The sequence below is a fragment of the Hippocampus comes genome, unplaced genomic scaffold, assembly GCF_001891065.2.
Source record: "Hippocampus comes isolate QL1 unplaced genomic scaffold, H_comes_QL1_v1.1 scaffold7, whole genome shotgun sequence".
NCBI classification, from domain to species: domain Eukaryota; kingdom Metazoa; phylum Chordata; class Actinopteri; order Syngnathiformes; family Syngnathidae; genus Hippocampus; species Hippocampus comes.
This window is the reverse complement of record NW_017842060.1, coordinates 6,140,090-6,154,277: the sequence shown is the minus strand read 5'-3', so window position 1 is coordinate 6,154,277 and position 14,188 is coordinate 6,140,090. Positions and strand designations below refer to the sequence as shown.

Sequence of the window (14,188 nt, the reverse complement as noted above, 5' to 3'; positions counted from 1 at the left end):
AAAAAAAACTCAGTTCACTCATAAACTGAGGTGCCACTGGGCTCCTCAGTCAATTAATAGAGAACAGGTTTCAAAGTAAACATGGTGATGCGGCATTTAAGTGTTATACTGCACGCATATGCAATAAGCTGCCAAAAGAACCAGAGTCAGCACCAAATGTAAATACTTTTAAATCCAGGCTATTATTCCCCCCCCTCCTCCAGCTTTGATTAAGGCCTTTTCATCATTTATAATCAATTTCACTGTCAGTAATTTTAGGAAGTGACTTTTTATTTCTTGACTTTGCTTTCAAACGCCTTTCAAACTTTGTCGATATCTTTAAAGATACATTCGATTAATATCTCTTCATACGCTAATTTTGTTCTCTTTGCTTTGCTCTTAAATGTCTTGAGCTGTTGGTCTGTAAAGGCTTTTCGGTCTCGTGCAAGACATTGAGTGGCCTTGTGTATGAAATGTTGTGATAGAAATAAAACGGCCTTGCCTTGCAGCTGTGTAGTTTCCACTTGTCGGCGAATGGAAAACTCATCGGGGGGTGCTTGTACATAATAATGAAATGACCAGACCTCCGGCAAGGCTTAAATACAGTATTTGTTATTTGCAAAATCACTATGACTTAGCAGGCAAAGTTCGATCCAGCTCTGCTATTTCCCCTGGATCCGCAGGACCAAAACGTAATATAATCAAATTACTAACTGATTTGATGAGACCGGACAGACATAAACACCTGAATTATGTTACATGGGATTAAGCAGATTCAATTCAATTTGGTTGCAAATGTGCAATCTGGATGAGACTTTTTTGGGGGTTTGTTTTTATAGCTCCTGACCCATGCTTACACACACACACACACACACACACACACACACACACACACACACACGCTTAATTTGTTTTTCGAGTTTGATCATTTATATTTTGGAATGAGATTTGTGTGACCTTCTCAAAGTGGATAGGGAACCACAAAGTAGCAAATTTAGAAAATATGGGAGAATATATTTTCACCCAAAAATTGGACCCATTTCTGTTCAGGCCAAAACCATGTCTAATATTAAAAAAAAAAAAAACACCGCTTTGGCTCCATCTTGTGGCATGGTGGGGATGAAGCACTATTTTGACGTGATGGGCGGCGCTTCATTCAGTCAGAGAAAAAAACATGTTTTCTGCCATCTTGTGGAACCCATAGGGAATTCCAAGCTTTTTAGAGTGAGCATTAAATAATTACTTGCAGATTTTTGCTGTTTCAAGCAGGGCTCGTTCAGTATCCCCTGGAAAGAGTGGTGGGCTCAGTTGAAGTAGAAAAAAAAGATACTTTTACATCATCGTTTTCATCATGTGATGATATATTGACAAAAGATTCGGAACCCGCTCACCGGGGCCTTTAATCTGAGATGCGACCTGATGTGATTTTATTTATTTTTAGTCACTCAGCCTGGCAAGGTCAAACAGCATGAAAAAGAAATCACGTTTTTCTGCGCTAATCAGGTCAGTGTGAGCAAATAATCGATGAAGCGATATCTTGGGACACAAAATGCGCACATCACCAGTTATGTCAATACAGTTGCATTCTTGCTTCGAAGGGTGATTTTTTTAATTGAACTGGGACTGAAATCCGGCGGGTGGTCTTTTTTTTGGGGTGGGTGCATATACTCACTGTCCTCGTGTGTTTGGAGCATGGTAGGAGGGCTGCGTGGTCCGTCTCCAGGTGTTGTGAAGCACAGGATAGAACCGAAGTACCAGGTGAATTTCCTCAGTCCACTAACCAGGCCCGTATGGCGCGAGCTGGGGTAGTCCGGGGTGATGGTTACAACGATGACATCCTCCGGAGCCCGTTCCGGCCAGACCAGCAGCTACGGCAGGGAATGTGAAAATAGGAATATTTATAAAGTTCATCTAGACTGCCATCAGCATCTGAACTTTTACAGTCAAACACCCCTTGAGGTTGTCCATCCGTCCATTTTTATTTCACCTTTTTCTCATGAGGGCACATCGATGATAAAGCATCCACACTCACATTCACATGGACGGGCAACTTCAGATCTCGAGTGAAGCTAAAACGTACATTGATAAATCTTATCTATGTGAAGAAATCTCTCTCTCTCTCTCTCTCTCTCTCTCTCTCTCTCTCTCCCTCTCTCTGAGAGTGTGGTGCTGGATACAGTGAAACATGTCAAGGGATCTTAGTTTTTTTCCTCCGTTGGCTTGCCCGCTCGTTCTCCTTCCGAAATTTCCGGCCTGGCAGCCAAGTGGGCGGGTGCACATGCGGCAGTTTCACAGGATCACGCCCATTTTCCGCTCAATCTGTCAAATCGCATCTACCTTGCCCGCCCACGACAATGTATTAGCACGCGGGTCGATCCCTCCCCGTGCGAAAATAGCATTGTAATGGAAATCTAAACGATGTATTAACGCTCGGTCGCTGCCGGGTGCACATTTACATTTGTCACTGTAATAACAGCGGTTTGAGCAAATCAAAGCAGTGACGAACCGCTCCTGAGGCGAGATGCATTGTGTTCACAGCGTGGTGAGATATCTTAATTACACTTATCAGGTGCGAACAATCAACGACGACACCGACAAATTGTTGATAAGGCAAAAGTAGCACGCACTATCAATAACGAGCAGGGCTTCCTTGCACGTTCCCTCCAGGATACGCTGCGCTCCATTAGATTCCATCTGACTGCAGCATGGATTTCTTTAAGCAGTCTCTCTGAAAGTCAAATGATTCATTATGCCCTGCCGTGTCCACAGCTGGCAGCGCGTCGACAACTTCAATCCGAACACGTCAATTTATTCAATCATTATTAGACTGAGAATGACGCTGCTTGACAGCATCACCTGAAAAGAGGCGGTTCTAAAAATAATCACGTGTTTCATGGCCAACAGTCTGGCACATAACAACGATACAAAGTGAGTGGTGCCTTGACCTGCGAGTTTGAGTTGTTCTGAGACCAAGCTTGTAACCCAATTTAATCGCCTATCAAAGCAATTTTGTTGAAATTAATTGAAGATGTTCCAACCACCAAAAAGATTGATTTACTTTCTGAATTTTGAAAGAAAAAGTCAAACACCAATTGATCGTAAATATCCATCCATGTGTGCATTTTCTGATCCGCTTTATCCTCACAAGGGTTTGGGGGAGGGGGGTGCTGGAGTCTATCCCAGCCGTCGGGCAGTAGGCGGGGGACACCCTGAACCGGTTGCCAGCCAATCGCAGGGCACACAGACGCCTTCACCACTCGACCACCGTTAGCCCATAAAAAGCCATAAATTAGCCTCATCAGTCGCAGGGTTTAAAGCATGTTGGGCAAAAAAAAAAGGAGCAGCTTATAGTCGGGGAAAATATGGTCAAACACAATACAAGAGAAACACGAAGAATCTGTTTCATAAAGTTTAGTTTAGCTTCATGTCACACATCCAGTAGTTGTGGTATTTGTTGACGTGTGCCTTTGAGGGGCGTGGCTTTGTTATGCACAATCCAATTCCTTTTAGCCGTTATTATTTTCAAGTGACGATTCATCAACAATCAATCCGATGGATTTGACGGAATCCCAACCCTCACCACACTTCGAAAAGAAAGTCGTCGCATGTTGTTTGCCAAATGAACAAACCTCGAGAAACACTTTACAACTCCATTCAGCCGTCTTAATTGCTACGCCGCGCCTAAGGCCCCAATCAACCATTGAAATGTGCCACTGACCGCCATTTAGGGAGAACGCCAGAGACAGCCGGACACTTTCTAGTAGTCGTTTTTTTTTTTCTCCACGCCTCAGGGTGCCCTGCTGAAAGCCAGGCCTGCCGTGGCAAGATAAGGGCTCCTATTGTCGTTTATTATCGCCGGAGTACAGTTTGGGCGCAGTAAGAGTGCTGATTTGGCACCTGAACATCTGATGGAAGTCCCTGCGCTGCTGTTTTTTTTTTTTTTTTTTTTTTGAAAAGGGTGCCAAAAGGGATCTGTCGCGCGATTGCCATAGTGACATGCTGGACTGGAGACACTGAGACGAGTTTAATTCACTGATGAGCGCTCGTCACAAGCAAGCACGTCCTGTGCTGTACGTGAATCACAGCGTTGCCATTTTTAATGAGCCAAGTTCAACTTGAAAAGTCTCAAAGCCACATCCCCCCCCCACCCTCTCAAAAAATAATAAACTCCACAGCACAAGTTGCGTTGACTCCAGCACAGATGGACTTGCCTTTACAAAGACAAAAAAAAAAAAAAAAAAGCCTAATGGAGATAAATTGCCAACACAATTAAGATTTATCACTTTTTTTCTTTTTTTTTTACTCATGCTCAGTTTTATAGTACATGGCGCTTCCCTTTTGTGTCTACTCTGTTTTTCCTCAACGGTGTCGGCTATTAAAGTTCATTTTGAATTTGAAATCTGTGCTGCACTTTCATACAGTTTGTACTGTATCTTTTTTTTACATTAAGATTGTAGAAGTGATACGATTACTTAATTAACAACTAATTATTAAATTATTATCAAATTATTTGACCATTTTGTGGACAACAACAGGAAATAATTTATTAATATTTGTGGATTTTCCGCACTGTCCCTTTTAAATATTGTCCTGTTTTTTATTTTTCATAAAGGAAAGGAAATTAAAATGTTTTTAATCTGAATCCTTGATTAATTGACAAAATAATCAATAGATTAAGCATGTATTCAAATAATTGCCAGCTGCAGCCCAATAAGTTAGTTTTAATGAGTTTTTGGAGTGGGTTTGTTACTTTTTGTGAGTTTGGAAAAAAACCAACATTCAGGCCATGCGCAAACACTCGCGAATCCTTGATTAATTGACAAAATAATCAATAGATTAAGCACCTATTCAAATAATTGTCAGCTGCAGCACAATAAGTTCGTTTTAATTAGTTTTTGGAGTGGGTTTGTTAGTTCTTATTAGTTTGACAAAAAAACAAACAAGCAACATTTGGGCCACGCGGAAACACTCACAAACCTTTGCCTCGCTGCATTACAACATTGACGCTAATTAGCGTTCAAATTACCAGTAAGATCACGAGGCCTTTTTTTAAAAAAACGTTTGGATGTTTTAAATACAGAAGTTCACTTTTTATATCTTATCTTTTCTCATTTTATCTTTAGGTTGACAGTGATTGACAGAGAATTTCTCCTGGGAATGGCATAAACGGCTTTGGTATCGAGTCACTGCAATTTAAAAAAAAAGAACGCGCCAACAATGTGTCATATCTTGATAAACTCATTAGTTGGGTCATTTGTCTCTCAAGGCACCACTGCACAATACTTTTATCAACACGCTCAACACATCCATAACCCCAAAATGATCCCTGTGACTAAGAAAAAGTTTTTCCTTGTAGCTTATTTAAATGAATGTGCAGAAAAAGTTCAAGGCACCTTTTTAAAATATTGAATAACCTTTATAAAACTATAAATGTATTACAAAATTATGAGCTGCATAATTATATCCATGCCAAAAAGGGGCTTGCGGTTATAATTGTGACCTCAGTATTATTAAATACTGTCTCGCTTTTTACTTTGTATTAAAATCTCTAATTTTGGAATCGTGATCGAGTTAAACAATGACATCCTCTGGAAGTTTTAAAAAAAAAGTTAACTGTATCAAGTGCATTTTAATTAACTTTTTTTTGGGGGTGGGGGTAACTTTTACCTTGTCACCGCTTTAAGATAAGATATAACAAAACCTTTATTTGTCCCACATTGGAGAAATTCCCATTAATTTTAATTTTTTTTTTTTAAATTAATCGCACTGTAGTACGTTTGTTTACCTTGTATCCCTGGTTGATGCCGTTGATGAACTGCTGAGGCGGCGGATTCCATGTGAAGCGGAGCGTGGTGGAGTTGATCGCGACGACTTCCACTTCCTGTGGAGGAGCTGTGGGAACTACACAAACATACCGTATATAGCCACGGTGGTTCGCCAAGAGGACAGAACAAGATACAAAACACACGCGTCAGAAATAGAACAACACGCCACACAAATGCATACTCGCGACGGAGAACGCAAAATAATTTTTAGATGACAAATAACGTTCTGAATGCCGATCACTTTTTCCATTTCGAGTAGCCGTTCCTGCCTGACTTGTAAATACGGAAGGCTGGCCTCATTGCCAAATGGCATGACTGCTCATACTATTTTAATTTTGCATTCATGTATTTTGCATAGCATTGTCCAGCAAATGAAAAAGTGAACTCGGAGTCATGTAAAATACAGCATGGCTGATGAGAGGAGACATCATCATCATACATGAAGTCCACTAAAAGACCTCAGGGAAGTGGACATGACATAGTGCAGCGTTTCTCATGGTGGCTCATGATCTAAAAAGTGGGTCGTGGACGACTCGGGAAGGTGAAAAAAAAATTGCATGTACCGTGTTTTCCGCACTATTAGGCGCTTCGGAGTATTCAATGAATGGCCTATTTTAAAATTGTTATCAAATATAGGATGCACCGCATTATAAAGAAGCTGAAATAGTGGCTGAGGTTACCTTATGCATCCACTAGATGGAGGCACGCTAAAGGGCATACATACAGCTTTATTGCTATAGAGCCTTCATAACCGCTGCAACTGTAACAAAGCACTTTACAGAACGTTTAAAAGACTACGTCCAAGAAATCAAAATATTGATCCATATATAAGGGGCATCAGATTATAAGGCGCACTGTCGGTTTTTCAGTAAATTGAATGCTTTTCGGTGCACCTTATAGAGCTGAAAATATGGTATATGTATTCAGATTTTTTTTCCCTTTTCAGCACAATATAGAGGCGTACCGAGTTCCTGCATGGAAGATATTAAGTCAGCAATAGGCAATGTTTAGAATTTGTGCTTTTCGTCACTCGTTAACTCCAAACAATTTTGGCTAGCAGACATCACAGCGAGCAATGTGTTTTTGAAATATTGAAAAATATGCTGTACATGTATTTTCTGATGCTATTTATGTACAAAAAAATGGCCTTATTGTCCTTAACTTCCATAAAAGTGGGTCACAACTTAGCATCAGCAGGAACATGTACGTCCTAAGGCGACAACAGTAGACCGACTTAGTGGATCCTTTCTGTCCAATTTTTACGGTTTTAGTAAACCTTGTGATATGAATAGCACCCTCAAATCAGGCACCAGGAGCTGCGTAAACCCTCGCTGTGTTTATTGCGATTCTTCTGGCGAATGAATTGATTTTAGGGGCATCAAAATGAGTGAAAACTCAAATTTTTGGAAGCGCGTGGTGAAAATGTCTTTCCAGGACCACTGAAAGAATCAGACCCCAACACATTTTTGTTGATCAACATGAAATTGGGTGGACACATGAAACAGAAATCGAACATGATATCCTCCATTTTGGGCTGAAGTACCTGTTTTGGGTTGAATCAACGTAAAGCACAAGGATTCTCTGCCTACTCTATTTAATGTGGCTGAAGTATCAAAGTTTGATTTCGATAATTAAGTTGAAGAAAGTTGAAAAAAATGTGTCACCCGACATGATGATTTGGTTGACGTGACAAGACAGAAGTGACTTGTTTGTTGTCCCTTATTATGAAGCCAGACAAAAACAAAAACTGATTCCATCAAAATACAATAGTCATCATTTCCAAAGTGTTTGGAAACTTTTCAGATCAAATCAGAAAAGTGCGTTGGGCAGACAGTGATTACGTGGAAGCGCCGAGGGGCGGACCATTTTAAAAGCCAGCTCATTTTTAAGACTTACCCGTTTACATATTATCAGTTTAATTTGAAAGCACGGAGGCCAGAAGGGATATTAATGTGGCTCACATGCACTGAAGAGAACGATTTCGTCTTACACGGAGCCTACCGGACTGGTAAGACGGAAGACGGTCCACTGAAGGAGGCGTACGACACGAGTGTGTGGAAAAACGTTACGGCCATTAGGCGGTGAGAGGTTCAGGCTGACGCACGGGGAAGCTGCAGCGTGATAATGCAGGGGCTGCCTGATGGGAAGGCCCTTTTATGTCATATAAGGGAGCCCGCAGAATAGTGCGGAATAAAACGCCGGTGAAAAATGGGAAAAGCGGAGAGGCGGCTAAGGAAGAGACGGGAGCGGGTGAGCGAGCGAGACGGAGATTAATTGATGCTAAAGATGCTCTCTTCCCCCCTGCCATGCTGAGTGCACTCGTGGGGCTTGGCTTCTTAACCCTGGCAGCTCACAGCTCGAGATAAAAGACTAAACTCTGTCCTCTGGGGAAATCTCCCTATGCATGTGTGAGAGCGCCGGAGAGCAGCGGCGGCAGGAGAGGAATGCTATTCGAACACAAGTCAACTTCACATAAGATGAAACTCATCTCCTGCCTCCACGCCCTCCAAATCACATTAATGAGTTTTACTTTTCAGTCTATAAACGTGCTCACAAAAGTCGAGGACGGACGGGCAGGACTACGGCCCAGTTTTAAAAACTTAAGATGAAAAAAAAACAACCAGTTGGAAAAAAAAAACAAAAAAACGTAACATGCTAAGTGGCTACATCTCTTACAACCGTAGCCGAGACCCCTGCGAAAGGCATCTGAACTCCCACAAATATATTCACGTGTGGCCGTTCGATTATGGTAAATATACGTTAGCCATCCGTCCATTTTCTTCAGCGCTTGTGCTATTTGACCCATTGTGTGTTCTGACCTCCTTGCAGCGTATATTCGGTAACAGGACTGCTGTAGACGCCCAGGCCGGCGCCGGTGTAGGCGGCCACTTGGATCTGGTACTGTGTCCAGATGATCAGTTCCTTCAGCAAGCAGTAGTTGGTCTCCGGACTGCTGATGTTCTTCTCCTGGTAATCGCCTGGAAGCCCCGCGAGACGGTACCTTCACATAGACGAGTACGCACACACGCACACAACATGCAAAGGGCTGTTAAGCTTAAAACGGAATGTGTTTGGCATTGAATCGCAACTTGTACATAAAATTGTGAAACAAGAATCGAATTTTTTTTATTCTTCATTTTACATTAGAATAACAAAAATAAATTAGAGACATGAATATGTATTTATTTTTTTAGAATACAATTTTAATACCCCCCCCACCCCCAAACTTCTCAATGAAACAACCAGTGTGGCACCTGTTAGTACTTTGCGATCATTCATCCATTGTTGCGAAATGAAGCACTAATCTATTTGTCAGCATTTTCATCCAGCGTCAAAAGTGAAACAAGATTGTTTGAGCGGCTGACTCAGCGCTCCGGCGGACCCGCTATGTGTCATCCCCGTGCGGCACGCACGGGTGCATAAACACAGATGCATCCAGTGGGGGCGCCACTGGAGGTTGACAGGATGTTTGCCTGCAGGCGGGGAGATAAACAGAGTGGTGCTCGGATGGAGGGTGGAGCAGGGGTGAACAGAGCCGAGGAGAGAAGAGGAAGAAGAAAAGGAGGTGGGGAATGAGGAGATGACAAACTGGCAAAAGGAATAATGGAGGTGAGGCCAGGAGGAAAAGCCCCCCGCCCCATCCCTCCACAGGTCCTGTGAACCCAAAACGAGCCGGCTGAGTTTGTGATTTCAATGGAGTGCGAGCAGATTACACAGTGAATGAGGATTAAAAACATGAGCTGTAATTATACGCAAATGAGCGGGACGCAGTGGAGGGTCATTTGATTGCAAAACAGTGTGACACATTAGAAGCAGGAGGACAGAGGACCGGGAAAAACCGCTTGTCTGTGTGTTTTTGTTTTTTTGTCAGGACTTCTCTACCCATGCATCTCATTGTCATGGCGCTTTTCTACATGAGCTGGAGCCTATTCTGGTGTACTGCGGGTGACAGCAAGGGTACCAACAAGATCGATCATGTGTGATGATTATGTGTGTATGTTGTGTCATCTGAGCTGGATCCGAAGCCGTTATGTTACTATAACTTCAGTGCGTCATACATTTCACACGTCAATGTTTTCTATCGTTAACGTATGTTAAAATGTTCAAAGGTGAGTCACTCTTTGAGGCGAGTTGTTTAAGCAAAGGCTAACATTTGATGATGTCAACTTTTTGATTTTCTGTGGTCAGTCTGAAAAGTAGAAGCCGGAGCCCTATTATTGCGCCGTACGTATAGTGCCTGAAAGTTACATTTGCTATACAAAGAAGAGCAAATCAATACTTTTTATCAACGTTGTCTCACCCTACAACTTAGAAACGTATAAGGTGGCAACTCAGAAAACACGAGTCCAGATGACAACTACACCGAGCGGAAAGGTGAATAATATACGTATTTCTTCCTTCTTCCACAATATCTTTCCAATGCCGCAAGGTAACGAAGTGGGCTACACGTCAAGCTACCCTTACTGTTTGTGGCTTTCGCGCCAGCATCACGGGTCCAAAAATGTCTGTTAGTGCACCGCGGTGGCTGTTAGCCACTAGCTAATAGTTAGCTAACCAGGTACAGTTTAGCTCTGTCATTGTAAAAGTAAATAGCTCGCTAGCTAGCCAGCCAGCCAGACAGACAGACAGACAGACAGATACAGTAGATAGATAGACAGATAGATAGATAGATAGATAGATAGATAGATAGATAGATAGATAGATAGATAGATAGATAGATAGATAGATAGATAGATAGATAGATAGATAGCAGTGAACAATACAAACATGCTCGGGAAAATAAGGCCGTGATATTTATTATTTAAAAATAAAACAAAACACATTTGCTCTTCATAACACCGTATATTTGATATGAACACGAGTGTGTTGCAAGCATGTGACCATGAATAATACATTTGTGTGGACTCAGAAAAAGAATTTTACAGCAACACACGAGCCACCACGTGATAATACCGCCTTCCATAAACTGGGATTCATTTTTAAAAATGTATACTGTAAAGCCACTCGATAATATGCAATGCAGCTGGCCATAGAGTTGACGTGGGTTTCAGAAACATGGTGCTACTTAACTCATTCACTCTCAAAGACATTTTGAAACGTCTTTTCAGACTTGGTCCAGAATTGGCTGGTACTGAATGAGTTAATGTCTACCTGGACCAACCGTTACAATAGAGACAAGGAATCCATTCGTCATTCCTCCCATCATCCTGAAGACCAGTGCACTCTATTTCAGCAAGCAGACAATAGCTTTTCAAAGTGGGTGCCCAATTGTACTCGCCATCCATTTATCTTTTTATGGAGTTTGTCCTCGTTAGTGTCAACGGTGAGCTAGAGCGTACGGCCCCAGCTGACTTTGTGCAAAATGTGCTTCCCACACAATGCTATGCTGCCTCCCCATTGTACTGCTTCTTTCGAAAAAGTTCAAGAACATGTGAGAAGCCCAATGGTTTATTCGCAATGTTTCCAGCATGCTCTTTGTACCTAAGCATATATCCTCGGAGGACTCCATTGAGCTGCAGTTCTGGAGGAGGCTGCCACTGGACCATAATGGACTGGTTGGTTCGCCCGCTGGCCACGATGTTCTTGGGGGGTGCACTCGGCGCCTCCTCTCTCAGCATCAATCTGACATGTCGTGAAAACAGAGAGGGAAACAGAGATATTGATTAGGAAACGGCATTTCTATATTCTATATTAACCCTTTTATGCACCCCTGTAATCTGATAACATGACAAGCTGTCCACTGGAGTAACCGCTGTCCCTGAAAGGGTTCATGTACTTCTGCTGCTGTAAAGTGAAAACATAAGCTTGCTTCTAACTACATTGGATAGTGCTGCTTTGGGATAACAGTTTAATTTGTTCCTTGACCACACTCATAACATAAAACACTTGTATCGTAAAATCATTGTCGTCTATTGAAATGAATGGCCGTTCATCCATTCCGGCCATCTCCCCCACAAAAAAAAAAAAAACAACAATATTTCTTTAAAACAAAGAGTAATCACACGCTATAATATTGGACTTAATAAAAATATAGAGTAATAAGAAAATTAAAAAGAATATTAAAAAAAGCAGTTTTCCATCACTATTTGATGCTCCAATTCAGCAGTACAGTCATCCATATACTGTACAAATAAAAAAATTATCTTCTATGACTACTGTGAGTGACTCTGTAAAAATCTCTGAGATTAATCATAATAATGTAATTACACAAACAGTTTGCTGCCGATACAAATGACGATAACACATGGCGATAACACGATTGTAGAAAAAGTCGCCCAGCTCTAGCTTAATGTGCTTTCATGGAAGACAGAAAAAAGAACATTTACTCAGAGGCTAAAATTCTGAGGATTTGGTCAATTTTCAGTAAAACAAAGTCCCTCAGTGATTTAGCCAATCTGAAAAGTTTTGTCCGTTTCATCATTATTTTTTTTAATCAACAGGGAATGAAAAAAAAAAACATCTAATCCCCCGATGAGGATCAGAGGTTTTGAAATCGGATGCATCGTGTCCTCATCGTAACTGATCAACAAACCCCCCAAAAATCAGAGGTCAGTCAGACTTGAGTGCAGCGTCCCAAATACCCCCACCCGCCCACTCGTGTCCTCAGCTGCTTTTCGGCTTTTTAAGATCTTGTTGCCCTCATTTCCCCGGCATCTCCTCAGCGCAATAAACCGGCGTTTTTTTTTTTTTCCACCTCCTTTGAGCTGCGGTCGACTCGAGCGTTTCATTTAAAAGTCGATGCGCCACGTGGGTTCCGCCACGAAGAAAACGTGTGGGCATTAAATAGTGGAGGACGACACGGATAGAAACTTCTGCTAATTCCTCTAGCGTGGGGAATTACACAAACACATACGCACACACACAGATAAAATGTTAATCTCCTCCAGAAATCCATCCTTTTTTCTTTAATAGCAAGGGACAGATAAAGTGTGTCAAACAGCGTTCAAACTTATGAGTTTGAGTTCTTGTTTTGAAGCGGCAGACGCCGTCACGTATATTTGTACGGGAAAGCGTCGGCGCCTCGGAGTCGGCCTGGGCTTTATGACTCGAGTTTGTGCGAAGTTAACGTCCCCATGTTGAACCCACTTGATGTGAAATATTTACTCTGAAAAGGTTTGGGCGGGAATCAAGGCAATTCACGAGGTATTTTTCACCGCAGGGCGCAACAGCTTGTGCGTGTGGGTACATTTGCGCGCTAAATCTGTATCGATTTCCGTCCAAAAAGCTGCGAAACAGTCAAAGATTACATATAGCCTGTTTCCAGACAGTAAACTTACAGCGTTAAAGGCCATCAGACTGTGTCTATGTGTGTCGCTGGTTTTGACGCTGCTCGCCCTGCTATATCATGTTTCTTCGTTAGCGCCTGTCATGACCTGTGTCTTTGTTGACTTTGTTTTCATCGGATTTATTTGATGTTTTCACCACGTGGCTTTTAATCTCTCTTGTCTTGCTCGTTCGGTTTTTGTTTCCACCTGTTCTGGTCAATCCGGTCCCACGTCTACCAATGAGCTCCCCTCGAGCCATCCGTGTCTTGTCCTCTTTGTCTTGTCAGCTTGCATGTATTTAGTTCTCTGGTTTCTTTCTGCCTTTTGTCGGGCCATTTTTATTTTTTGCCGGTTGTTTAGTTTGCTCTGAGTCGCTGATGGCATAGTGGTACAATCGCCTGACTTGTGTGTGGGCAGCATGGGATCATTTCCCACTCAGTGACGGTGTGAATGTGGGTGTGTCTTGCTGTTGGTCTTGATATGTGTCCTGTGACAGTCTGGCGACCAGTTCAGGGGATGGTTCGCCTCTCGCACAAAGTCAGCTGGAATAGGCTCCAGCAACCCCCGCGACCCTTGTGAGGATGGGCGGTTTTGAAAATGGCTCTGTTTTTATGTGTTAGCATTAAGCTACCACACAAAATTAGTTGGTTTGGATGCATGTTTTTGTGTTGTTTTACACAATGTTTCAAATTCAAACGTTTTGAAAGCATGTTGAGGGGTAAAATAATTGAAAACAAAAAGATTATTGTTTTTAAAAAAAGACTTTCTTCATGTAATTTTTCACCAATTGGAACATAACCCCAACAATAAAAGGCGTTCCAGCTTGAAAACCACCGTCCTGTGTGGTGCAGCTACCTGACAAAACAAACAGTTTCAACAAAAGCGCACACATCCGCGCACACACGCAAGCACACAACTAACGGCTTCGTAGCTCCAAGCAGCATCACTCAAGAGGGAGATGTGGCGAGTCGTAATCCGTGCCAAGGAAAAGGCCATCGGATGTTGCGGCGTGTCCTAAGCTGAGCGACAAATGCGATACTCGTGTGTGTGTGTGTGTGTGTGTGTGTGTGTGTGTGTGTGTGTGTGTGTGTGTGTGTGTGTGTGTGTGCGTGTGTGTGT

The 14,188-nt window shown here is 42.3% G+C and overlaps 1 protein-coding gene across 1 annotated transcript in view; it reads right to left on the bottom strand.

Annotated features, from left to right (window-relative positions):
* The window catches only part of sdk1b (sidekick cell adhesion molecule 1b), a 233,948-nt gene that overhangs the window by 57,466 nt on the left and 162,294 nt on the right, over positions 1 to 14,188 (bottom strand). The window contains exons 16-19 of the mRNA XM_019862382.1: positions 11,286 to 11,426; positions 8,624 to 8,805; positions 5,765 to 5,880; positions 1,652 to 1,847 (exon numbers count right to left, since the gene is read on the bottom strand). Of these exons, the coding sequence (XP_019717941.1) occupies positions 1,652 to 1,847; positions 5,765 to 5,880; positions 8,624 to 8,805; positions 11,286 to 11,426 (635 nt within the window). The remainder of the gene's footprint in view (positions 1 to 1,651; positions 1,848 to 5,764; positions 5,881 to 8,623; positions 8,806 to 11,285; positions 11,427 to 14,188) is intronic.